Here is a 27,291-nt window from a genome sequence, read left to right as displayed (position 1 = left end):
TGGCCGATAAGAACCACCTGGGGCTTCCCTGGTGGCGCAGTGGTTGACAGTCTGCCTGCCGATACAGGGGACACGGGTTCGTGCCCTGGTCTGGGAAGATCCCACATGCCACGGAGCGGCTGGGCCCGTGAGCCATGGCCACTGAGCCTGCGTGTCCGGAGCCTGTGCTCCTCAACCGGAGAGGCCACAAGAGTGAGAGGCCCACGTAACGCAGAAAAAAAATAAATAACTAAAAGCCCCTCCAGGGACTTCCCTGGTGTTCCAGTTGTTAAGACTCTGTGCTTCCGCTGCAGGGGGCGCGGTTTCGATCCCCGGTCAGGGAACTAAGATCCCGCATGCCGCATGGTGCAGGCAAAAAAAAAAAAGCCCCTCCAGGAGCAAATTTGATGTGATTGTTCAGAGATGAGACCAGAATGACAACAAGTGGAAACCCAAGCTTAGAAGAACATTAGAAGAAAAAAAGAAATAAAACATGGGGAGGGAACATAGGGGGGATCTCTTATTTATAATGATGCTAAGTAGGTAGGAAAGTTGGAAATCTTCCTAGACGTGACTTTGTATTCAAAATGAAATTTTTAAATTCCTTCTCTGCTGAAGCCCTGTAATGATATTTTCCAAGGTACTAAGTAAGTGACAGGGTTTCTGCTAATCCATGATTTGTTCATGTTTCTTCAAATACAAGAGAGGGAGTTGTGATCACTGATAAAGCTGCTGTCCTCACCATTCTGGCCACAGGAGCAGTCCTTCAGTGATCTAGGAGCCAAGTGCAAAGGGTCCCAACATGAGGAAGTCATTCAGTGTCAGAAAAAGGCCTTATCTGAGCTTCGTGCGCGAATTAAAGAACTTGAGAAGGCCAGCTTGTCAAGTAAGTTTCCTCCTGCCTAGTCACCCCTCTGTGCTGAGAACCATGGGCCCCAGACTTGAGGGTTCACTTTAGGGACTAACCAATTTGCCAGGACCACCATCTTCTATCCCCATCATTTCATAACTAAAAAAACATAGTTATAAAAAAAAGATGAGCAGGAAAAAAAATAGATGGGTAGGCATGAGCTCAGAGTCAAGAGCAGGCCTTGATATTAAATAAACAGGATTTCATGAAAAACTCAGAACCTTGTCCTTCTTTTTCTTATTTCACTGTGGCCCAGTGGAAACTTTTCATAGACGCATGCTGTGCAAGGACCAACCTTGGGGAACTTCCCAGGATAAATACCCTGTTTAGAGGGAATAGGGCTTTCAAGAAACCAAGCTTGCTGCTGGGTGGAGCCCTGGGCTAGGACACAGAAGCCTGGGTTCAAGTCCATCCTCACACCTGTGGCCGAAGGTTCCCCCTCAGTGCCCCCGCCCTGGGAGGCTGCAGCCTCATATGAGCTGTGTGGCCTTGGACAAGTCATGTCACCTCTCTGGGCCTCGATGCCTCACCTGCCAAGGGAGGATGGTGAGCTCATTAGTACTGGCCTGTGGTAAGTGTCCAGTAAATAGCAGCTGTGACTTTTACATGCAGTAACTTCTTCCTGAGCCTTTCTTTTGAGTGTAAATTATTTCTTTTATAGATCACAAGGACCACATGGATGGATCATTTCTAGACTTAAAGACCCTCGGGATGGAAAAAAATGTTCGGAAAATATTGGATGCAAAACCTGACTTGCCAACTTTTTCAAGAGTAGAGATCCGAACGGTAACCAAAGAAACTTTGTCTCTGCATTGACTGACACGTGGGGAGGGTGGGCATGAGGACAGACACGAGCCGTGTGCCCTGGCACCACTGTATACATCATTGGTTCGAGGCCAGGTCCTCCCTGATGGGCTAACACCTGTATGGACTGGTTGGTGCCTGGCCGTACCAGTGATCCAATGTTTGAATAGAAAGGCGGCTTCCCATCGTGTACAGCATGATATAACATTGCACTGATGCTGGCCCGGACAATATCTGGGCCCTCCTTTTCACACCACATGTTATATTCTGCAGAAAATATTCAACAAGCTAATGTACAACATTATGCCATGAGCTTGCCTAACATTTGCTTTTTGCTATAAACTGAAAAACATGAACACATAAAGGGCAGCAGAAGGGAGCCATGATGATTAAGAAGACACAAGTTCTAGAATCAGAGACCTGTGTCCTAATCCCAGCTCTGCAAGCTCTGTGACCTTGGGCAGGCTCCTAACCTTTCTGGGACTTCAATTTCCCAGCTGTAAAATGATGATGGAAAAATTAAAGGAGATCATTATGTAAAGTGCTTATCCCAGTGCCTAGCTCATAGCGAGCACTTTAATAGATGATAGTTATTATTGTCAAACAGTATTTAAAGAGTATTATCCAAGAAAACCTTCCTTTCTTAGGGAGCATAGTTTGTGTTTTCCAGGATTTTCAGAAGTAATTTGATTGTTAGGTTGAAGGTGCCCTGTATCCTAAATGGATGTTTGATCGGGTGTTTGATTGACACATGACAATGGACAGCTCTGAATAGCGTGGCTTGCTGCGGCAGCTGGTCTAAACCAGCTTTTGGAAAACATAATAAAGCCATCCTCTCTGTACCAGCATTTTCTCCTACAATTTTTCTAGACATTTGCTCACACGTCTAGAGATGTGAGTCTTCAGAAATGTGTTGGTTTTCCTGATAAAATCGAACCTTCCTTCTCTGAGGCTGGGAGTGGAGGGACCGTCTCCAGGTGGGGAGCTCAGCTGGATCTCACGTCCTGATGGTCCTGCTTCCAAGATTGACCTTCCCCTTGGCAACAAGCCCTCATCCCACCACTGACACCACAGAGCAGGAAACCTCCCAACTCTCAATCCTCCAAGGTTGGCAGTAATTAAACGAAAGAGCAGGAGGAAGAATAGCTGACATCTGTGAACTGCTTACTGTGTGCCAGGCGTTGAGCTCAGCCGGCTCCATGCCTTATGTCATTGAACCATCGTAGCAGCCTTGTGTCATAGTTACTATTATTGTCCCCATTTAACAGATAAGAAAAAGTAAGGCTTCAGGAGGTCAAGTACCTCACCCAAGGTCACAGAATAATGATTGAAGACACACCAGGGGTGTGTCCCTGGTGGTGTGTCTGCTAGCCTGCAGAGACCGGGTGGGGACTGTATGCTTGGATCCTGTAGCCCAGGCTCTTCCTTAGTGACCCTCCCCTCAGGAAAAGAGGGGGCGTCTGGAGAGGTACAGAGGATGCAGCTCAGGGTAGCTGAAGACACTGAGCAGCATCTCAGGTTCTTTTTGCAGCAGATCTGCCCGGTTTATTGTCATCTTCAGATACCCTCTTTTATTCTCATCTCCATAGATACATAGACAAATATGTCCACTCTTGTCTATCACAGTCACTTGGGGGCCTTTATATTTTTGTAGTTGTTTTTTTTTAAATCTCAGAGGTTTTCAGGGTAGTGCCAACAAATGCTAGGGCTAAGAGAGGCTCATGGCAAGCATTAAAAGCCACTTTATTATTTAAGGAGTCTTATTATGGTTATTTGTGGTCGTTCAGATCAGGTCCCCTATTCAGTCTGGTGGCCTTTCCATGCAGTCAGTTGGGCTTCCAACAGCCAGCTGGCTGGTTGGGGTCTTAGGGAGATGCAGCTGCAAACACTATCTGCATTGTCTTGGAAAGGTTCTGAAGGGATGCCCACCCACCAGGTTCCAGAGGTAGGAGAAGGTTGGGCCAAATTTTGTGAGGGTATGGTTTCTGCTGCACAGAAATGAGATTCCTTTAATAAAAAGGAGGGAGGCTGGGGCTTCCCTGGTGGTGCAGTGGTTGAGAATCTGCCTGCCAATGCAGAGGACACGGGTTCGAGCCCTGGTCTGGGAAGAGCCCACATGCCGCGGAGCAATTAGCCCCGTGAGCCACAATTACTGAGCCTGCGCGTCTGGAGCCTGTGCTCCGCAACAAGAGAGGCCACGATAGTGAAAGGCCTGCGCACCGCGATGAAGAGTGGCCCCCACTTGCCACAACTAGAGAAAGCCCTCGCACAGAAACGAAGACCCAACACAGCCATAAATAAATAAATAAATAAATAAAGCAGGGAGGCTATTTTCCACTTAACCTTCATTCGTTCATTCAACAAACATGCCCACTATGCACCACTCATTGCCAGGTGCCATGCTGGGCACAAGGAGGGAGATAGTGAGCAAAAGCCGCATGGTCCCCATTTTTCTGGAGCTTGTCTTCTCAACATCGGCGGTACTGATTTTTTGAGCCAGGTAACTCTTTGTTTGGGAGACTGCCCTATGCATCGTGGGGTGTTTAGCAGCATCCTTGTCCTCTACCCACTAGATGCCAGCAGCAATTATGACAACCACAAATGTGCCCAGGCATTGCTAAATGTCCTGGAGGGGGTATGGTGGCCAGAGTCACCCCCGGTTGAGAACCACTGGCCTAAAGGGAAGACAGACGAGACGGTGGCCAAAGAACGGCACAAGTGATGCATCATTTCAAAGGCAGTCGTGCTCTGAAGGGGTAGGAACACAGTCATAAAGAAAGCAGTTCACAGAGTCAGACTGGATTTAAAACCAACTCTCTTGGCGTGGACATATATACACACACACGCTACCAAAGGTAAAATAGATAGCTCGTGGGAAGCAGCTGCATCGCACAGGGAGAGCAGGTCGGTGCTGTGTGTCTACCTAGAGGGGTGGGATAGGGAGGGTGGGAGGGAGACGCAAGAGGCAGGGGATATGGGGATATATGGATACGTATAGCTGATTCACTTTTTGATACAGCAGAAACTAACACACCATTGTAAAGCAATTATACTCCAATAAAGATGATATAAAAAATCAACTCTCTCAAATTATTCTTTCCAGTTCTTCCATTATTCTTTGGGTTATTCTTCTGGATGTAGAAAATCATAATGGAATGCCAAGTGAGTTTTTTTCTTTTGTTTTATTTCAGCCTCAAAATGGCCTTTCCAGCCCAGGGTCCATCATGGTCTCTGAGAAGTTAAGGAAAATGGATGTGGCTGACGCTTTAGATCTTAGTGAAAAGCTGGTAGGTATACCCAGCATCAGTCCCCTCCTGTCCAAACCTGCGTGCCCTGCAGGTAGTTTAAACATCAACTCCACATACATGTTTAGTTGTTACAGTAGCTCCATGAGACCCATCTCCTATCCCAGCATGGGCTGGAAATTGCAGAGCCCAATTCCTTGCAAGACTGGGTAGTAAGAATGAATGTTTATGTCTGTTGTCATTCCCCCTCACCCCCTCCTCCCAATTCTCAAAATGGCATAGTGTAAATGGATGCGGGGGAAAATGAAAGTCCTACTAAAAGCCCCAAATGCACTCATTTGCAAAGCATGTGTTTCTTCTCTGCAACTGCAGAAAATGAATGAAACACAATTAGACGTTTGCCTCCTCAAAGTGGCCACCAGCGGTCTTGGGCCAGGCCTCTTACCTGTGAAACGCTTTCTCGTAGTACTTGGATATGAGCAAAACCCTCGGGACTCTGATGAACATCAAAGATATGTCAGGTCACGTGTCCATGAAACACCTCTCCCCAAAAGAGAGTGAGAGAGTCCACCAGCTTCGACAAAGAGACCTGTACCTGGTGTTTGATAAGATCACCCTACTCAAGAACCAGCTGCAGAGAAAAGAAGAGCTTTTGAGACGATACGAGAAGGACATTGAACAGCTCAAGTATGGCCCGTGTCCCCGGCAAAAGGCCCAGGCCTCCATTCTCCAGGCTAAACCTCGGGGCAGCTCCAGACCCGTAGGGACCAGGACAAGAGGACAGAGGCCTGGGTGTGGAGTGGGGAGGCGGGATGGTGACTCAGGGCCTGATGGACCCAAGTCTCTGGGCAAGAAAGCAGCAGTTAAAGTACCCTACTGTTAAGGAACAAGGTGCACCTTTTATAAATGTGTCTGATGTTTCACCATGTGTGTGCTTTTCGTAATTCCATCCTATTTTCAGTGGTATCCGTTCCCCCACCCTCTCTGGAAAATTGGGAGGGGCTGGTAGCATAACCTATGCCCCCTTCATGCTGCACGTCCACAGCCAATGGGCTATTTATTCTGCCCTCTAGTCCCCACATCTTCAGCCTTCCCCCAACTTGTAAGGAAACCGCGAAGCCAAGCGTATATGGAAGTGTTCTGAGGATCTCCCAGGTCGGGAGCATTGGTGGTGAGTGAGAAAGCTGAGGAGAAAAGAGACTTTGTCTCTCCTGTGTGCTCAGGCAGAGCAAAGTGTCGGTTCAGATGTACCAGTCACAGGTGGCAAAGCTGAAGGACATCTCCAGAGAGGCCGAAGAAAAGACGCTGCTGAAGGAGGCCCTGGCGCACATGGAAGAGCGGCTGCACCAGGAGAAGAGGGTCACCAGGGCGATCAGGCAGCAGAAGGTGAGAGGTCCCTGCTCGGAGCAGAGCCTCTGAGGCTGCCCCTCAGCTCCCTTTAGAAACAGCCAACTGAGGTCCCAGTGGGATCCAGGCAGCACAGAATGCATTCGCTCATTGCAAAGGAAGGTGGCAGAATAGCTTTAGCGTTAGGCAGACTTAGGTTTAGACTTTTGTTCTGCCATTTACTGTGTGACTTCAGGCAGCTTTTTTTTTTAACATCTTTATTGGAGTATAATTGCTTTACAGTGTGGTGTTCGTTTCTGCTGTATAACAAAGTGAATCAGCTATATGCATATGTATATCCTCACATCCCTCCCTCTTGTGTCTCCCTCCCACCCTCCTTATCCCACCCCTCTAGATGGTCGCAAAGCACTGAGCTGATCTCCCTGTGCCATGCAGCTGCTTCCCACTAGCTATCTGTTTTACATTTGGTAGTGTATATATGTCCATGCCACTCTCTCACTTCGTCCCAGCTTACCCTTCCCCCTCCCCATGTCCTCAAGTCCATTCTCTACATCTGTGTCTTTATTCCTGGCCTGCCCCTAGGTTCATCAGAACATTTTTTTTTTTAGATTCTATATATATATGTCAGCTTAACCTCTCTGAGACTCATAGTCTAGCTTGCCTCTATATTTTTAAACTTTCTTTTTTTTTAAGTTAATTTTTATTTTATATTGGAGTATAGTTGATTTACAGTGTTGTGTTAGTTTCAGGTGTACAGCAAAGTGATTCAGTTATACATACACATATATCTATTCTTTTTCAGATTCTTTTCCCATATAAGTTATTACAGAATATTGAGTAGAGTTCCCTGTGCTATACAGTAGGTCCTTGTTGATTACATATTTTATATATAATAGTGTGTATATGTTAATCCCAAACTCCTGATTTATCCCTCCCCACCACATTTCCACTTTGGTAACCATAAGTATGTTTTCAAAGTCTGTGAGTCTGTTTCTGTTTTGTAAATAAGCTCATTTGTATAATTTTTTTTAGATTCCACATATAAGTGATATCATATGATACTTGTCTTTGTCTGACTTAGTTCACATAGTATGATAGTCTCTAGGTCCATCCATGTTGCTGCAAATGGCATTACTTCATTCTTTTTTATGGCTGAGTAGTATTCCACTGTATATTTGTACCACATCTTCTTTATCCACTCCTCCATCGACATTTACGCTGCTTCCATGTCCTGGCTGTTGTGAACAGTGCTTTCTGAGACTCATAGTCTAGCTCGTCTGTATTTTTTTAACTTTTGATAATTTGTGTATTTTATCTTGTTCTTTCTATCCAGATAACTCTTTTTTCTACCAGTTTTATTGAGACATAATTGACACACAGCACTGTACTGAGCTTAAGGGTGTCCAGCATCATGATCTGACTTCCCTGCCTCCTGCAATGATGACCACAATCAGTTGAGTGAACAGCCCGAGTGTTTTTAAAGGCGGCGCTTGTGATTTTCATTGTTCTGCCAGGTGCCAGGGATACACCGAGGAATAAGCTCTCTGAGAATAAAGATTTGGGTTTGCTCTTCTGAGTAGCCAGAATAGTACACCAGTCTTTCTGACTTGGGGCTGTGTATTTGTACACACATGCTTGCGTGTATGTGTGTACATGTGAGTATGTGCTGTGTGTTTGCATGTGTGTGTATTTGCATGTGTTTGTTTGTTGCCTGCATGAGCTCTAAGGAGGCCAAGGTCATAGAAGGGTGCCCTTCTCCTCAACCAGGAGGTGATGGTCAGATAGTTCCTTGCAGAAGCCTGCCCTCCATCCTGCGAACCTTCCAGGCAATAGGTTTCCAGACAGCAGGCTCTCTGGCTTAGAGCCCCAGAAATGAAAAGTGGCTGTCCTGCTCTGAGGGAGCCTGGATGCGGTGTTTCCAGTGCTCACTGCTGTGAATTAAACATCACAGGCCTTAGTCTGTGTGTGACATGGGGCTGCCTCAGGCAGAGGACAGTTTCCTTTCACACCAAGCAATGCCAGGGAGAGCTGGGCCAGTGACAGAGTTGTGACTTTCCCTTTGATGTGCCCTCTGGAGAGCTCACCCCTCCCCAAGGTGCCCACCCCCGCCCCCAGGGCTTGGCAGACTAGGTCCCAAAGCAGAGACACCAGACCACAGAATGGGACAGAGAAGGGCCCCAAAAAAGCCATTGTCATGTACTGAAAACCTGAGGATTTACATAATGAGTTTTCACATGCATTATTCCTGGGCTGCATCATTCACACACAACGCAAGGGACATGCCAGCCTGTTTGGCGCTGGACATCCCTCAGCCGAGAAGGGTCTGAAATGGCCAAACTGAACCTGTGTCAGGGTCCCCAGAAGAGCTACAACTAGAAGTTTTCAAACTCGTGGAATTCACAACTGGGGGAAAGACTTACCAAGGGACAGGCACCTGCTCCACACCGCACATGCTTCATCTCTCCCATCAACCCGCAAGGGATGCTGGCAAGTGTCAGCCCCTTAGAGAGAGGGGAAAGCTGAGTTGACAGAGGGTACCGTTCCCTGGCTACTAAGTGGCAGAAACAGGATTCCCTCCCCACCTGCTGCCCTCCCCCGCCCATGTTCACTTTTCCACACCCCCTCCTTCTGTGTCTCCCTTACCAGGGTGGCCCCCTTGGATACATCGCACCATTGCTCCTGGGGGTTTCACTCCAGGACTCAGGTTTGCATTTCAGGCTTGTTGTTAATATGTCGTCAGAAATCCCTGTTTGTCGGGAAGAAAACAATAATACATTTGAAAGTTTTGCTGGATCCTAAAGGGCACTTGTATACATCTGTCTTGGCATCCGTTCCTTCCAGGGAGTATATCTTCGTTGTCTTTAAGCAGAAAAGAACAGAAAGTAGAATTCCTCTTTCCTAAGTTTTACACTTAGTATTTTCACAAGGAGCCTTAGTTTTTTAGCCTCCTGTATAAAACTTTGAAACTCTTCACCCGTTCACAGAGGTGGCAAGGTTGAAGCACTGAGATGAAATTACACATCTTAAGCTTCAGAATTGCCCCCCCCAAAAAAAAATGGAGTTTGTAGTTTAAATGTTTGACCATCTCTTCACCAAGCAGACCTTTCAAGAATCAAAAGTCCTATTTCCACACTAATATCTCTGGCTGTGAAAATGAGACTTGGTATAAGATGCTGGGCCTTCACAGCGAACTGGGTCTGTGGCTCTGTCCATGTGGCAGAGGGACGGGAACCGCTGCCAAGGCCGTGCTCACTCGAATCCACATCCCACATCCCTCGAGAAGCCGGCAGTGTCTCTCAGAGTTCAGAGGCCAGATTTGGAGTCAAACAAATAGGGGTCAAGCCCCACCACTTCCCCGAATGACCCTGAGTAAGTGGCTTGACCTCTGTATCGCAGGTTCCTCAACAAAAGCAACCAAAACTGTTAGCAAGGGGCCTACTCCGTGGGGCAGCAGGAGGGTTAAATGGCAAAATGCCTGCAGTGCCTGGCATATCACAAGCCCCGTTTCTAAGGGGGAAGAATAGGCAGCTCATGGATGGGTGGGGATTCCTCTATTTCTTTCAGGGAGCTTCCTGCCAGCTGACGCCTTCCCCGGTCCTCCCAAAGCCGCCAGCTCTTATGGGACGCGCTCTTCTCTTTGGTGAATACGACTAGGCCACGGCCAAGAAAGGACCCAGATACCTTTTGTGAATGGGCTAAGGCTGGGATTTTCAAGAGGAAAATTTTAAATGCACAGAAGTTGCCACTTGGGAAGCACGCAAGCCCTTTCTCAGGGCTTGAAGTGGAAGAAAGGCTGAAGGGCAGCGGCTGCTTCTGGCAGGAGAAGCCGCTCAGCTCTCCTGCCAATCAAATCTCCAGCCAATCAAGTCCTGGCTAGGACGCGTGACCACCGCTGTGTCTTGTGGTCTCAGCCAGGAAAAGCCCCTAACCTTCCCTCTGCTTAATTAGCTCAGATCCCTCTTCTTTAAGACGAGAATAAAAATGGCACCTAGCTCGTAGCCTTCCCAATGGGAGCTTGTATACAAAACCCTTAGTACATAGGACCACAAAGCATACATGCTCTCCTACCATCGTCATTATCCTCACTATTCTCTTTAACTCACTATCTTCCAAGATTTCCTTGGGCCCAGGTATTCTCAAGATTCTGGCCTCCTCTGTGCCACTTGTGTGTTTTGTTTGTTTGTTTGTTTTTGCGGTATGCAGGCCTCTCACTCTTGTGGCCTCTCCCATTGTGGAGCACAGGCTCCGGACGCGAAGGCTCAGCGGCCATGTCTCACGGGCCCAGCCGCTCTGCGGCATGTGGCATCTTCCCGGACCGGGGCACGAACACGCGTCCCCTGCATCGGCAAGCGGACTCTCAACCACTGCGCCACCAGGGAAGCCCGAACTGTATATTTTTTAGTGGTTAAGATGGTAAATGTTATATTATGTATATTTTACCATAATGAATAATTAAAAATGTTAATTATTGGGGGAAAAAAAGCCGTTGGGGACTTTGTAATGGATGGCTCAGTCTGTTAGCACTGGACCTACCATTCAATCTCAATATCGTTAAAAACAGGATGACCAGACATTATGTGCTCACTGTGTGATGCAGGATGGATCACACAGTACCGCCTATGAAGGCGTCTGGACAACAAAAAGACTTTGATCTCCTCAGACCTCTAGATCTAACTATTTGTTTACAGGAAACATGGGGAAAAGAGGAACAAGTTAACTGAAACCAAGAAGAAGTGATCAGCCAAATCCAGGATGTGAATGTTCTCCAGGACAAAAGACCCAGTTTCTCCAACAAATCAGTGGCTGGGGGATAACAAAGGTCAGGGGCGGGGTGTTGCTGTTACAGAATTAAAGACATTTCAGAGACATAACAACCAAGTGTAATGTGTGGACCTTGTCTGGATCCTGATTCTAACAAAGATAAAAGTAAAAAAGATATCTCTGAGAGAATCAAGGAAATGTGAGCATGGACTGAATATTAGATGATATTCAGGAATGATTATAAGTATTTTTAGCTGTGATCATGTCAAGGCGGGGATAATGTAAAGGAACAAAAAGTCCTTTCAGTTAGGATGTCTTTATGGGTGAAATGACACAACTTGCTTTAAATTAACCTAGAAAAAAACTCAAAAAGGAAGAAAAAAGAATGAGAGAACACTGGGAAAATGTTGAAGCTGGATGATGAATACATGGAGTTAATCGCAGGCTTCTCTAGTTTTGTGTGTGTTTCCAAAATCCCATAATAAAAAACAGTTTTTATGTAGGCAATCTCAAAGGAACATACAGACACACACACAAACAGAGTGAGCTACAACCAAAGCATAAGCAAATGAGGAAGCCATTTGCCTTTAGTAAGTGCAGGAAACAGGAGATTAAGCCTTGGGCCTTTGCAAGATGAGCTAACCAAGTCTAAGATGCCTGTATTAAGCTGGCACCCTCAAAGATGCTCCACACCCTGGCAAGAGGAGGGCTTAAAAATTTTTTTTTCTGGACTTTCAGAAAGGAGAGCCTATGAAAACCTGTAGTTTTCAATGTGGCTCTGGAGGGGAAAGCTAATAATGGCCACAATACTGATGACGATGATGATCACCCTGAAGGTTTGTAACCACGTGGGTCTGGGGCTCAAGTTTATACTCCATGTATTCAGTGGGAAAACTCCAAGTTGAGGAAATAAATGTCAGTGTTCAGAGGTTATTAGCATCCCCGGCATCCAGGTGAAACAAACAAAAAAGACTTCCGAGAGAAAAGCAGCCAGGAATCAGACCCCTCAGGATTCCCACAGATTAAGTTCAATCAAGAATGAGATCACAGTCAAATTACTAAACATCCAAGCAATAAGTCAGTATGAGCCAGAGTAAGCAGAAACAACAAACAAGACATTGAGACACCACCCCTCTGCCACTCCCACCCAAAGACTTCAGATGTTGGAATTATCAGATAACAGATTCTAAAATCACTATGTATTCAATATTTTTTTTAAAGAAGGCTTTTAAAATGAGCAAGGAATGAGACTATCAAAAATGGCCAGGCATTTGTCCTCAGGAGTTTGTGGGAGCACAGGAGAGCTATTTGACCCCTGTACATTTGGCTCTTCCATTCTGGTGGGAAAAACAGATTTCTTTACAGAATCAAATTATGCTGGCAATAAAAATTCAAGTGCTTCCAGGAGCCAGAGAGGAAATATGAGCAGTGCATTGGGCAGGCAGAACATAGGCTGTATCTAAAGAGGGAGCCTCTTCTCAGCCCCAGCAGATTGTTGATCTATATACAAGAAGAGAGTCCAGGTATTGCCAGATATTCCCATTTTCGCAAAAAAAGGCATAAATCCAGATGTTAATGATCTGTACATGTTGGCTACTGTGGTAGACATCTGGTTTTTGTCACCTAATAACAATTCACCTCTCTTCTAAAATATTATGGCGTTATGATCCTCCTTTGGGGACAACACCTTTCTCCTAGTCTCAGTCCAGTTTCTCAGAGACGCTGTTGATTCCACCTCTGGCTGCAGGGATGGGCATGTTGGCTCAAGCTCAGCCAATCAGAGCAGTCTCCTGGGCCACAATAATTGGCTCAGCAATGGGCTTGTGACCCACCCAGAGAAAATGAGAAGCAGTGAGGCCATTGGGGGAAGCTTAGGAAAAAGACTCCTATACTTCCCTATGGAATTTAAAGCTGAGAAGATATAAGGGTTGGAGCTTCGGCCGCCTTTTTGTGACCATTATACAGAGATTCTGTCTAAGGTTGGGTCCACATGGTACAAAGAATCCCTGAGAGCTGGAGAGAGGCCAAGGCCTCATGAAATCATCTGAGCCTGAACCCAGAGGTTCCCTCTAGACTTTTCATTTTTGGTAACCAGTGAATTTGCATTCATGCTGAAGCCAATTTGAATAAGTTTCTCTGTCACTCCACAGAAAGAGGCCTATTCCTTCAGCAACTAATTAAAAGTCTTTTAACACGTTGGGAAAGCCAGACAAACATATCTGAGGGCTGACCATGGACCTTCAGTGTGCGGTCTCAGCACCTGGCCACCCCTCTCCTTCTGTACTCCTGTCCCTAGCGTCTCTGATGACTCATCTTCTAGCCTCCATTCCCACTGCTCCTGCCCTGGACCATCCTCTGCTCTCCCTGCTCTACCTCCGGAAATCCTACTCTTCCTTCAGAACTCAAGTCAAATGGGTCCTTTTTTCTTAGCGCTTTCCTGACAACCCCACCCTAAGCCCTACCCGAGGCAGAAGAAGATACCTCTCCCTCCATCCCCAGGCCCCTCTGACCCCCCGATGAACACTCAGCCCTTCTGCTGAGGATCCTAATTACCCAGCCACGTTCCTGTCTCGCCTGCTTCTTGACCGTGATCCAAATTCAGACGCAGATTAGAAGGGATGATATTTGAGGCTTAAGTTTCAAAAAACAATCAGTTCTTAGGAGAAGTCAGAAAACATGGTGAAAGATGAGGATTTGGGTCAGGGATTCGAAAGAAAAGAACAGTTGTTCCGGGGAAAAGAGAGGGTCTATGTGGAGTGCAGTGAGGAAGGAGGAAACACTGGACATATTTAGACCGAACGAAATGATTCAGAGGAAACCTGAGAAGAAATGTCTAGAGAGGCATGAGGTTGATCTGACTGTAAAGGAATACAAAAAATGTGTGACGGGAATGACCCAAAACAACAACGACAAAATGCCCAAAGTAGGTGCACTGTTCACGTGAGAAAAGAATGCAGACAGCAGCAAGACGCTGAGCAACCTCCAGAAAACAAGAGAGAAGGTGACAAAGGATGAGGTCATCTCAAACCAGATAAACTGGGAGGCTTTCTATGGATTGAAAGGGGTTTTTCAAAAGCTAGGGCTCATGTTGGCTTGCCCCTGATGGAAACTCAGGGCACCGAGGCCTTCTGGAATTTTCTGTTCAACAGACAGACACAGGGAGGGTCCCAGGAGGCCAGGCAGTGGCTAGATGTACCAAAAGAGCTACCATGGGTCAAAGGTCAAAACAAGCAAGGTCTCAGTTTATGAGCCTCCCCAGGCAAGCACTGTCTCGCTTTTTACTTCTAAGGACCATGGGACCTTGTCCACAGTTCCCATGCCACCTACCCCGGGACCAATTCTTTCTTCATGTGATAAAATACCTAAGCCGGACAGTATCCAATCACAGCGGCCTTTAACCTTTGTTGGGGACATACCGGGTTGAGGTTCTGAGCCCTCTTCCCAGAAAAATGAACACAGCCTCAGTCACAACAAAGTTTCCTTCCCGTTTAAGCAGCTTATACCCGCCCTGGGGCCCATCTCTTGAACAATAGTTCCAAAACTCATTCACTTAATCAAAAAAACATTTATTGAGTGCCAGCTCCCTGGTACCTGCCAGGCACTGCTGCCAGGTACTGCTCCGGACACCAAGGGTACAGGGATCCTCGCCTCATGGAGTGGACCTTCCAGTTTGTATCTGAGCCCTCAAATGATCAGAATGTCTGGCGAAGCGGCCCGGGAATTCAGTGACTCTGACATGGGGCCAGAATTAGGACCTGTCGTCCCAAAGAGCCCCAGCTCAAACACCCCTTCTGTAAGGAGAGAGGGGAGGAGTGTATTGAAAGCATGTGCTCTACCTGGGAAGCTCATAGCCTGCTGAGGGAGTGTAGATGGTACCTGCACTTTGGAAAAATGTTTGGCAGAATCTCGTAAAGCCGGACGTATGTGGGACCCAGAAATTCTACTCCTAGATATATACCCAAGAGATATGTGCACATGTGCATACCAAAAGGCATACACAACGGCCCCCAATTATCCCTGGTGTTCACACCTCTGTGTCCCCTCCCCTTGAGAGTAGGCAGGACTGTACCTTATTTCTAATCAGTAGATGCTGCAAAGGTGATGGGCATGTCATTTCTGTGACTATGTTACAGAAGATTGTAACTTCCATCTTGCCTGGAGACTCTCTCTATGGACTCTCACTGGCTTTGATGAAGCAAGCCACCTTATGGAGAGGCCCACATGGCAAGAAACAGTGCAGGATCTCTGGCTAACAGCCAGCAAGGAGGTGAGGCCCTCAGACTAACTAACAACCCTCAGGGAACTGTATCCTGCCAACCACCACATGAACTGGAAAGAGGATCCTTCCCCAGCTGAGCCTCAGATGAGACCCCAGCCCTGGCCACCTCCCTCATTGCAGCCTGGGAGAGACCCTGAGCAGAGAACCCAGCTAAGCAGTGCCCGGATTCCTGACCCACACAAACTGTGACATAAGTGTGTGTTTTTTGGATCCGTTAAGTTTGCCATAATTTGTTCTGCAGGAATAGATAACAGAGTGTAAAGCAATGCAGCAGTGAGAGTGAATGAACCACAGCTACATCAGACAACGTGGTCGAACCTCACATAGTTGAGTGAAAGAAACCAGGCAGCAAATGGAATCTGTAAGATTCCATTTCCATGAAGTTCAAAAACAAGCAGAACTAATCTATGATTGGAAGTCAGACAAGCGGGAGGGGGTAACCAGAAGTGAGCACAGGGAGTCTTCTCGGAGGGGCGGGGGCGGGTGGTGATGTTCTGCTTCTTGTTCTGGGTTCTGGTTAGGGTGGGTGCATACACTTTGTGAAAATTCTTCAAGCGTACACTTATCAGTTGTGCTCTTTTCGAGATGTAGATTATGTTTTGAAAACAAAAGTTTACAAACATGACAATATGCTGGAGTCAAACAGCCAGGGTTCGAATCTTGGACCTATCACTTACAAGATTTGTAACTGCGCAAGTTACTTGACTTTTCTGAGCCCGCTTCTGTAAAATGGGTTGGGCTAAGAATTAAATAAAACAGTGCATGGCATAGCAGCTGGTACCTAACAAGCCTCAATAAATATTAGCTAGTTTGGTTCACCTCATTCATAATGGTTCATTGTTAATCTCAAAAAAAAAGAAGTAGTGGAGGTTGATTTGCCTGGATGCCTGCAAGTCGAATTTATGGAGTTGTCCTGCAGGTGCCACCCCACAGAGACCAGCTGGATTCTCTGAATCCCTCTAGCAGCGATCAGGGGAGCTCAGCCTGCCTCTGACACCCAGAAAGGTCCCTGGGCAACAAGCAAGATGATATGCGAGTGTTCTGAGGTCAAGTTTGCTCTGGTTTGGGACTGAGACGATGCAAATCAAAGCTCTCCCCAGGATGGCTGTGATCGGGTTGAGATGGTGCTGTCCTCCCACATCATCAAGAAAGCAACAAAAACAAGCAAACAGACAGACAGCAACGCGGACATTCACAGAAGGAGTCTGTGGTATCGGGCACAGTTTACTACTTCACACATATTAACCCATTTGGTCTTTCCAGTCAATGCTGTTATTACCTCCATTTTACAGGTGAGAGAAGTGAGGTACAGACAGAATAAAACAAACAAACAAACGAAACCAGGCCGATCAGAGGTGGGATCAGCACCCTTCATCTGCAGTTTTCAAACAGAACATACAGACTGACCTCCCTGGCAAAGCTTTTTTTTCTGTGTTGTTGTTTTTTTTTAGAGAGTAGTTTTTTGGTTTTGTTTTAATTTTTTAAAATTAATTAATTAATTAATTTTTGGCTGTGTTGGGTCTTCGTTTCTGTGCGAGGGCTTTCTCCAGTTGTGGCAAGCGGGGGTCACTCTTCATCGCGGTGCACAGGCCTCTCACTATCGCGGCCTCTCTTGTTGCAGAGCACAAGCTCCAGACGCGCAGGCTCAGTAGTTGTGGCTCACGGGCCTAGTTGCTCCGCGGCATGTGGGATCCTCCCAGACAAGGGCTCGAACCCACGTCCCCTGCATTGGCAGGCAAATTCTCAACCACTGCGCCACCAGGGAAGCCCCCTGGCAAAGCTCTGATTTGCAAGAGATGAATGTCCCAACCAGCCTTGTCTCTATCTGAGAAAACACCTGGGTGATTTCTCATTTTCTGACAGGGGAAGGGGGTGAGCACGGCTGCAGAAGGCCTCAGTGACCAGCTGTGATTTTGTGGTTTGAATTTATTTTTGTGAACCTGTGTGTGTGTGTGTGTATAAAAACCTGCATTTCCTTAGCCCATAGCGTCAGGTTATGAATGGACTGTGGAGCCTCCAATGGGCCTTTGCCCTCCCATCTGACACCTACTCAACAGCTTAGCTACTTCCTGATCTTCGAGAGCTCTCTCTCTCTTTTACACTCCCTTTCTCCTGTTCCAGCTCTTTCCCTGGCTCTCTTACCCCTTAAAGGCTGGGCAAGCTCCCTACCTCTTCCAGGCAGGAGGCCAGCATTCATTTCTTGTTGGAATGCAGGGGACAACAAGCAGATCTCGGGAGGGGGCACAGTGGATGGGCTCTCCCAGTCAAGGACAGCCCAGGGAAGGTAACTGTGGCCCAATGAGATTTTATGGGGCAGAGGTCCTGCAGGAAAGAAGCCCAGTGGGTGGCAGGAGAGGTCCCTGGCAAGCCCCAGCTACCCCCTCTTGGCCTCAGCTCCCTCCCCGTCTTGCTGCAGGCACTGCCAAAACTTCAGGACAGCCAGAAGCCCAGATTGTTCAGGGCGGAGGAAAAGCAGGTGGTGAGCATGGGTGTCTCGTGGCTGTGACCCTTGTCACCTGTGGTCCCCGGGGAAAATACCTTCCCATCACAGTCATCTAGATTCAAATCCTTTTCTGGCTGTGTCACCTTGGTCACATACCTCCATGTCTCTTGAGCCCTATTTTCCTGTTCAAGTGGGAGTGATGTGATAGAAATAATACCCGTCACGACATTTTTGAGCGCTTCTCTGCAGAGCTCCCTGTTCCAGGTGTTTCACACACACCTACTGCCCCAGGTTATGGTGAGGATTAAATGAGATGATCCACAGGAAGGACTGGGACAGTGCCCTGCGGGTGGAAAGCCCGGAGTTAACATCACTCGCTCCAGTATTAGGAGGACAGCTGGGAATGACAAAGCTGGGACATGGACCCAGGCCTTTCAGACACCAGCATCCTGATGTTGATGGAGATACAGTACAGCCTTGGTAGCCACCCAGAGCTCAATAAGATTGATTGATTACAGGCATCACCAAGGAGCCCATATAAGCTAGAAACCTCTTTTTTTTTTTTTTGGACATGCCGTGTGGCTTGCGGGATCTTAATTTCCCCACCAGGGATTGAACCCGGGCCATGGCAGTGAAAGCACCAAGTCCTAACCAGTGGACCGCCAGGGAATTCCCCAGGTGCAGTATTTTGATCACCCTATCATTGCAAAGTACAACTCTCACTCAGCCCAGGACATGCTATGATAAAGCCATGAGTTATTGGGGTATTTTAGTTTCTGTTTTTGAAATTTAAGTGGATGACATGGAACTGGGTTTTTAGACTTTCACACACCCTTTGAGATGACTGTGGCATCCTGTGGGGAGCGGCAGGATCCAATCAAGATTTGGCAATTTCTGCTCCAGTGAGCCTGAATGCCAGCTTTGTTCTCCGTTTAGTATTTCCTCATCGAGAGATGGACTAATGGCAACATATGCTCTCCCAAGCCTATCAGGGGGCCATGGGCGGCTCCGGCTCCAGGCTGGCCTGGATGGGCTCCATAGGGTCTGGCTGGCAGTGAGCAGGGTTGCGTTCTGTGCTCATGTTGATGACATTGAAGACAAGCATGGAGATGGGGGTGGGGCTGGGGAGGGCCAAGGCTACAGAAGCCTAGGTCCTGGGGTAAGGACAGTTCAGCTCAGCAGCTCAAGAGTAGGAGGCAAGGCTGTGGGCGGGTGGCAAGGGCTGCCCCTGTTCATTCACTCATTCGTTCATTCAGGCACTGTTCTAGGTACTGGTGATACAGCAGTGAACAAAAGAGAAAAAAATCCCTGCCCTCATGGAGCTTAAGTTGGGGGGCAGGGGGGAGTTGGGAGTGGGGAGACTGACAACAAATAAGAGAAGGAAACTAAATAAATAGCATGTTAGAGGAGTGGTAAGATGAAGGGAAGAGCAATAGAGTGAGGTGTTTGTTTTGTTATTCATGTTTTTTGGGGGGGGGGTTTGTTTTGTTTTGTTTTTTTGGGTGGCATCATGGGGCTTGCAGGATCGACCAGAGATCGAACTGGGCAGTGAAAGCACTGAGTCCTAAACACTGGATTGCCAGGGAATTCCAAGACCCTTTTAAATAGGGTGATACTTGAGTAAAAATCTAAAGGAGCTGAAGGAGATCCCTGGGGGAAGTGCCTGGTAGGGAGAAGAAACAGTAACTGCAAAGGCCCTGAGGCAGAAATGTGCCTGGAGAGTTGAGCCTGACCCTCTCTGTTCCTCTGAAGTTACCACTCAGGGCCCCGGCCTCTGTGGTCACTCCTCATACATTCCTAAGGTCTTTCTGGTCGAAGGGAACTAACCCAGGCAGAACCTTCCAGGCTGACTGAGGGCCTGGAAAATATTTCTAGGCACAAGTGCTGGGAGGGCTCTGCGATTCAACTGCAGGGTTGAAAAAGTCCTGAGGTTTTGCCAAGCTTTAAACAAATGCACAAGGAATTTGCAAGAATGCAACAAATTCATTCCTGGACCATGCTCCAGAGCTGCTTAATCAGAATCTCTGAGGTCTGTGCCAGGGAATGTGCATTTCTAAGAGCCTCTAGGCATGTGGGAGCATCTTTACCATATATTCCATCCCATATCGATTTCCATGATTTTTCTCTCTTATATCTTCTTCTAATTGACTAGAGTGGAGTCTGCCATCTTTCATCTTTCTCAGATGAATATTTTGAGTTTGTCTTGGGGCACCTTGTCAGTCATTTCCTGGCAGGGAAATGAGGCATTCTGTAGGTAGTCAGCAGGGCTGTTCTGCTCCCAGACAGAAGGGGCTGATCTGAAAAGAGGTGACATGGGGTAAGGGGAGATAGTTGGCATTTGCATGTCTTCTCCACACGCTCCATCCCCCCAGCCCCGTGCCCATGGGGGGTGCGGGGGGATTTCTTAAGGATCTGATCCAGGTCAACACTGGGGCCACCGTCTGACCTTGTAGGGACTCAGGTGATGTTTGTAGAAGTAAAGAACACATGAATGAATAAACGCGAGTTTTGACAGGGAAGGACAGGAACAGTAAGGCTGTGGGCTTGTAAATACCCCTTCCCTAGCACGTGGGAGAATCTTCCATTCTTTCAGAAGTGTTCCCTCCACCGCACCCATCTCCCATCTCCACCCCCATCCCCAGAAGTGATGGTCCCCCAGCTTACTCTGTTTTCTCCTCCACAACAGAGAGAACTAGAGATTCGGGTGGGACGGGGGGGACTAACCTCCAGGCTTCTCCTGGTTCAGCTCCATTACCCTCCCACGCCTGACCACCCCCCCCTCAACGCACCGAGCCTGGAGCTAAGATCACTAGGAAGGATTTTTGAGGCTGCTCCTTCCCCGCTGTAAGACTTGGAGCTACTTCTGTGAACACTGAGCCTGTTTCCCCATCCTGGAAACGGGGCTGGGGACCTCTAGGGGGCAGGTCGGGGAGGGCTCGCAGCGCTGCAGCGGGCTGTAATTGGCCGGGTGCTGCCAGCGCACCTCCCCCTCATCCTCGGGCGCCGCGCACGCCACGCCCCTCCCCAGCTCGGCCGTCAGAATGGCGTTGCCGTGGCGACGTTCGTACAAAGGCCGGGCGGGCGCGCGGGCTGCGGGCTGTCGCCTGGAGACTCCGCGGGAGGGCGGCAGGGCGGAGGTCAGGGCTTCTTGGCAGAGGACGAGGCGTGGGCTTCTTCCTCAGGCCAGGTGAGAGCGGCGCGCGAGGAGGCGGCGGGCGGAAACCTGGGCCGGAGGAGGCCAGCCCTGCGAGGTCAAGGGTGTTGGGATAGGCAGGGGACCCGGCGCCAGCCGAGTCCGAACTCTCTGATCCAGGCTCGGGTCGCCAGGAGCACCCCAGAAAAGGTGCCCCAACACCAGCCGTTCCTTCCTAAGTGCAGCCCCTACCTCGCCCCCCAAGGGAGGCGGCACGGGAGCTTTAAGCCTCTCCTGGGCACCAGCTCTTGGATGTCCTGTGGGTATAGCTGGGATTAAGAGAGGAACCCCTGTTTCCCCTGATTTATGGACAACACCCACCCAATGGTCAGAGACACACACACACACACACACACCCGCCCCTTACCTGAACTCCCCTTCTTTAAGGAACTTTGAGGCCACTGTAAACCTCAAAAGAAAGTTTGCTCCTATAACCCAATTCTGAGCCATCCAAAGTGGTCGGGGGAACGCAGATGACTGAAGCCCTTTTGCTCTTTCCTGTGGCTGGTGCTCCATGGCACTGAGTAAGAACGAATTCACAGAGCTCCACACATTCAAATTACTTTGACAGTGTTTTCACGCAAGGAAGTGATGCACAGGGCAAAATGAAGGTGGAGAAATATTGTCCAATCCAAAAGCTAAAGAGATAGAATTTAGGTTTTCCAAGGAGTCATGTAAGCTAGATACTGACGGGAAAAATGAAAGGTAGTTACTATCAAAGCTTCCTAGCCAGCTGGCTGTACTGACTTGCTTTGAGGTGCCCTTTGTATTTTCATTCACTCAGCAAGTGTTTCCCAAGCACCTACTATGTGTCAGGTTCTGCCCCCCCGCCGCCCCCTGCCCTGGAGAAGGGGTAATGCACAGAACTGGCAGGAACTGCAAAGGGTCTGACATTTGACCCTGTTTGAAAGTTAGTAAGTTAGCCTGCCCAGCTTATAGTTCCTGGCAGAAGACAAGAGACTCCTGGGCCAGAAACAAAGAACTTGATGACTCACAGCACAGCCGACATAACAGGCAGCAGAGCTGCATATGCACATTGGTTCCTGTTGCCCTGAAAGTCCCTCGGGCTGGTACAGAGCAGCCAGTGTGGATGCTGTGCGCACAGTGGGTCTGTGTCCCAGGTAAGGAACTCCAAACTCAGGAAACTGCAATCTTTGAAAGGGGCTGCTAGCAAACCTGCCCAACTTTTGCCCCAGAAGGAGCCGTTATCTTTATTAGAAACATTACCTCTATCCTCCCAGGCTGTTTGCCATACAAGCATCCTCGGAAAGTGAGTGCAGGACAAAATCTTTCAATGCCTTTGCTCTGAAGATGGGTACAAACACAACATACCCATGAAGAATTGCTTCTGAACAAAATGAACACAGTTCTGGTTTTCCAGGAACATATATGTTAGTGAAAGAGAAACCAACAGCAAGCATAACTAAAGAAAGGAACAAGAACATGTCAGAGAATGATAAGTACAAGGAAGGAAACACAGCAGGGGAAAACTAGCAGGGGAATAACATGACTGAGGGTGCCTTTAGCCAGAGTGGTCAGTCAGGTGGTTGCCCCAAGGGGGGACGTCTGAGCAGAGAGAAGACCCCAGCCTTGGGGACGTCTGGGGTGAGAGCTAAAAAACAAATATGCACATGATCCAAGTTTAAGTTTTCGATTAGTGGCGTTTCCTGTGGTTTTCCTGCAGAAGAGACATTTCTTGGAAGTTTCCATTTTAGCTTAATTAGACTTGAATGTGTTGCGTGCTAACATGGTCCTCTGCAATTGAAGATTAATAACTGAAGGCAGCAGAGCATGGTTCTTTGGGAAGAGGAAATGTCTTTTCCCCTGTATACATGACAGCGAACTTAATCAAATGTATTTCTCATTATCTGAAAGCATCAATATTTGTGGGACATCCACAGGCCTCAAAGTTTACAAATATAAACTATCCTGCTTATTTTTATTTCTCTTACCCCCAGGTAGGGTCTCGTCTTCCTTTCAGAGGATAGAATGCTGGTTTCAAGGACTTTCTTTTACTACATGTCCCAAGTGTCAGCAGACAGTGCAATTCCCCCACCCCTACTCTGCCCCACCAGCAGCAATGGAGGTTTGTACACTGATTACATGCAAAGGCTCAGAGTTGTCACACACTTACTATTGTGTGACCTTAACTTCTCTGAGTCTCAGTTTCCTCATTTGTAAAGCGGGACAATACTGACACCTGCCTCACAGGGTGGTTCTGAGGATGAAAAGAGGCCATGTGTGTAAAAGGATAGCCCAGTGCCTGGCACTTAGTAGGGATTCAGTGATGGAATGATGATGGAGATGTTGATGGAAAGCAGAGCCAGACCGGAGACCCTCTACGGTCAGACCTAGATGATTTTTGTTTTTATCCACAGTCTAACAACTTCACACTTCAGTGACCTTTCAGTTGAAAAGAGACTTTGGGGACTTTCTTGGGGGCTCAGCGGTTAAGAATCTGCCTGCCAATGCAGGGGACACGGGTTCGAGCCCTGGTCCAGGAAGATCCCACGTGCCTCGGAGCAACTAAGCCAGTGCACCACAACTACTGAGCCTGCACTCTAGAGCCTGCGAGCCACAGCTAGGGCCCTAGTGCCGCAACTACTGAGCCCACGTGCTGCAACTACTGAAGCCTGCACACCTAGAGCCCATGCTCCACAACAGGAGAAGCCACCGCAGTGAGAAGCCTGCGCACCGTGAGGAAGAGTAGCCTCCGCTCGCCGCAACTAGAGAAAGCCCGCATGCAGCAACGAAGACCCAACAGAGCCAAAAAAAAAAAAAAGGAAAAAAAAGAAAAGAGACTATGTTTGACATGGCACTGAGATGGATCAGAATTCCAATATCATGTGAATTATCATCAACATCTTGGAACCAGCTGAAGTCACTGAAATTTTTATGTTTTAAAAAACATGTATATATGGGCTTCCCTGGTGGCACAGTGGTTGAGAGTCCGCCTGCCAATGCAGGGGACACAGGTTCGTGCCCCGGTCTGGGAGGATCCCACATGCCGCGGAGCGGCTGGGCCCGTAAGCCATGGCCTCTGAGCCTGTGCATCCGGAGCCTGTGCTCTGCAACGGGAGAGGCCACAACAGTGAGAGGCCCGCGTAACGCTAAAAAATAATAATAATAATAAATAAATAAATATAAAAAAAATAAAAAACATGTATAGGGCTTCCCTGGTGGCGCAGTGGTTGAGAATCTGCCTTCTAATACAGGGGACATGGGTTCGAGCCCTGGTCTGGGAAGATCCCATGTGCCGCGGAGCAACTAGGCCCGTGAGCCACAACTACTGAGCCTGCATATCTGGAGCCTGTGCTCCACAACATGAGACGCCGTGATAGTGAGAGGCCCGTGCACTGCGATGAAGAGTGGCCCCCACTTGCCACAACTAGAGAAAGCCCTCGCACAGAAACGAAGACCCAACACAGCCAAAAATAAATAAATAAAATTTAAAAACATGTATAGGATTTACTTTGAAATGCATTAAAATATAAAATGTATAGATGGGTAGATATGTGATAAAGCAAATAGAACAAAATGTTGATTGTAGAATCTGGGTGGTGGTTCTATAGAAGTTCACCATCCACTTCTTTCAACTTTTCTGTGTGTTTGACATTTTCCTAATAAAATGCCAGGAAAAGATACGTACAGAGTCTTGACCGTACAGCCAAGCTATAATCTTGATATTTTGTCTTTGGAAATCATTTTTTTTTCAACCTAAATATATGAAGGAATGCGGTGACTTAAAAAGAAAGTATCTTCTAGTGCCCATTTCCTCGATGACTGACTCTTCCACACTTTAAGAAGCTCTGTAGAAGTTGGGGTTTCTTGAGTCAAAGTTCAGAAGCCCAAGATTAATAACAGTCACAATCACAGTAGGACAAATGGGTGTTTAGTGTAGCAATCACCATTCTAGATGCTTCACATTTAATCCTCACAAAACTCTTTGGGATACAGAGTATTATTAGCCCCATTTTACAGATGAGGAAACAGAGGCATAGAGAGAGAATAAGGAACTCACCCAGAGTCACAGAGCTAGTAAGTGGTGGGTTAGTAACACTGAGTATTTGATTCTGTCAGATAACTAACCCCAAACTAAGCTTAATGGGAGGTGGAGAGCAGTTATCAGTGGAATTCAGATTTGTTTGGGTTTTTTTTTTTTTTGCTATTGCTTGTTTGTGCTCTGAGTTACATAAAGGATGTCCTCTTGTGATCAGAAGCAAGCTCATCTATGCCGGCTATCACTGTTAAAAGGACAGTCTTAAAAATGTGTGGAATTATCATTGTGATCATTGTTAAATCCAGCTATCCACTCCTACCTCTGCTGACTTCTCCTGTGGACATTATGGTGTATTCCATTCATTCTAAATATGACATTGAATAATTAGAGGACTGTATTTTTCTAACAAAATTGTTTTCTGAAAACCTTTTATAGGGAAAGCAGAGAATATGAAAGCCTATCTAAAGAGTGCAGAAGGCTATTTTGTCCTGAATAAAAGCACTACGATTGGAAGGCATGAAAATTCAGACCTTGTTTTAGAGGTAAGACCTCTTCCTAGCCAGTCCCCGACCCTCCCTACCCCTCACACCACCAAAAGTCCTTACTGTTCTGTGGACTCCAGTCTCTTGTAAAGCACAGCCTCTGGCTAACAGTCCCAGCCTTCCTCGGTGTGCCACCAATAACCATTCCCCACATGTGCTGGGTCTCCCTGGCACATGTGGTAAGAATGAGCACAGTGCAAAGTGCGATGGGCCCTGTGTCCTTTGCTGACTATGTCTGCAGTGTCCCACCCTGATGGCGTGGTTTGGAAGGTGGGCTTAGAGCTGATGCTTGACCTTCACCTGCTCCGCGTCTGGCAGCCACGGCCACCTGAAGTGCCCAGCTTGAGCAATGGCCTCTCGCCCTTTCCAGAGCTTCTGGAGACTATGGGCCCCTCAGAGCCCTCCCGTGCCCCCGTACCTCCAAGTAGTAAATCAGGGTAAGCCCTGGGCATGGCCTCAGTGCTCTCTCACTTCATTTCATTCCATTCTCTGAATTAGCTGTGGCTTGGTCCACAGTCCCAGCTCATTGACAGCCAAGGAAGTTGGAAGAAATTGTAAGTAAGGAATTATAAAAACAGTGGCTTTGAGCCTTTTAACATTTTGAAAGGGATTAAAATATTGAAGCAGAAAGAGAAATGCAATGGAATCCCTTTAGGACTGTGAAAGGCAGACCACTCTCAGACTTCACTCAACAGATTTTTTTAAACTTTATTTTGAAATAATTATAGATGCACAAATGGTAGAGAGAATGGCACGAAGCATGTGTGGAGTCCTGTGCCATTTTACCACGTGTGGATTTGGGTGTGGCCATCAGGATATAGGAGTATTCCATCATCAGAGATGTCCTTTGTGATGCTCCTTTTATAGTCACAATTCCTCCTCCCACCGTCGTCCCCACGCTCCGAAAACCACTAATCTGTTCTCCGTCTCTATAATTTTCATCATTTATCTATGACCTTTGCGATTGATTTTTTTTTTTTTTTTTTTTAGTCATTGTAATGCCCTTGACATCCATTTAGGTTATTAGCTTGTTCTTTTATTGCTGAGTAATAGTCCACGGTATGGACGTATCACCTATGTTTAACCATTCACTTTTTGAAGGACATTTTGTTTCCATTTGGGGCTATTACAAATAAATGTACTATAAACATTTGTATACAGGTTTTTGTGTGAACATAAGTTTTTATTTCTCTGTGATAAATGCTCAGGAGTATGATTGCATGGATTAACATATGTGTTTATATAGATTCGGTTTGTAAAGAAACTGCCAGACTTATCCAGCATGGCTGTACCATTTTTCATTTCCACCAGCAATGTATGAGACACATCCTCACCAGCAATTAGCATAAACACTGTTTTTCATTTTAGCTGTTTTAGTAAGTGTGTAGTGGTATCTCATCATAGTCTTAACTTGCATTTCCCAAATCGATAGTGATGTTAAATGTCTTTTCATGTACGTGTTTGCCTTCTGCATATCCTCTTCAGTGAAATATCTCTTCATATCTTTTAAGTGTCTCTAATCGAATTGTTAATTTTTTTACCATTGAGTTTTGAGAATTCTTTATGTATTTTAGATATGAGTCCCTTGTCAGATAGATGGTTTGCAAATATTTTCTCCCATCCATAGCTTGTCTTTTCATTCTCTTAGCAGAGTATTTCACAGAGCAAAAGCTTTAACTTTTGATGAAGTCCAGGTAGTTATTTTTTCTTTTATAGATCATGCTTTTAGTGTCATGTCTAAGAACATGCCACCAGGTCCCTGACCCTGAGGATTTTCTCTTATGTTTT

The 27,291-nt window shown here is 47.1% G+C and overlaps 1 protein-coding gene and 1 pseudogene across 2 annotated transcripts in view; both read left to right on the top strand.

Moving 5' to 3' along the window:
• The window catches only part of LOC309808912 (centrosomal protein of 78 kDa-like), an 823,590-nt pseudogene that overhangs the window by 384,559 nt on the left and 411,740 nt on the right, over positions 1 to 27,291 (top strand). The gene's annotated exons all lie outside the window — the stretch shown is intronic.
• LOC309808093 (forkhead-associated domain-containing protein 1-like) overlaps positions 25,411 to 27,291 on the top strand; it is a gene marked incomplete at both ends in the record, with an annotated part of 98,031 nt that continues 96,150 nt past the window's right edge. The window contains one exon of the mRNA XM_082628095.1: positions 25,411 to 25,503. Within this exon, the coding sequence (XP_082484221.1) occupies positions 25,411 to 25,503 (93 nt within the window). The remainder of the gene's footprint in view (positions 25,504 to 27,291) is intronic.

Source organism: Mesoplodon mirus (assembly GCF_964341445.2).
Source record: "Mesoplodon mirus genome assembly, chromosome: 7".
In the NCBI taxonomy this organism is placed as follows: domain Eukaryota; kingdom Metazoa; phylum Chordata; class Mammalia; order Artiodactyla; family Ziphiidae; genus Mesoplodon; species Mesoplodon mirus.
This window is presented reverse-complemented; position numbering and strand designations above follow the sequence as displayed.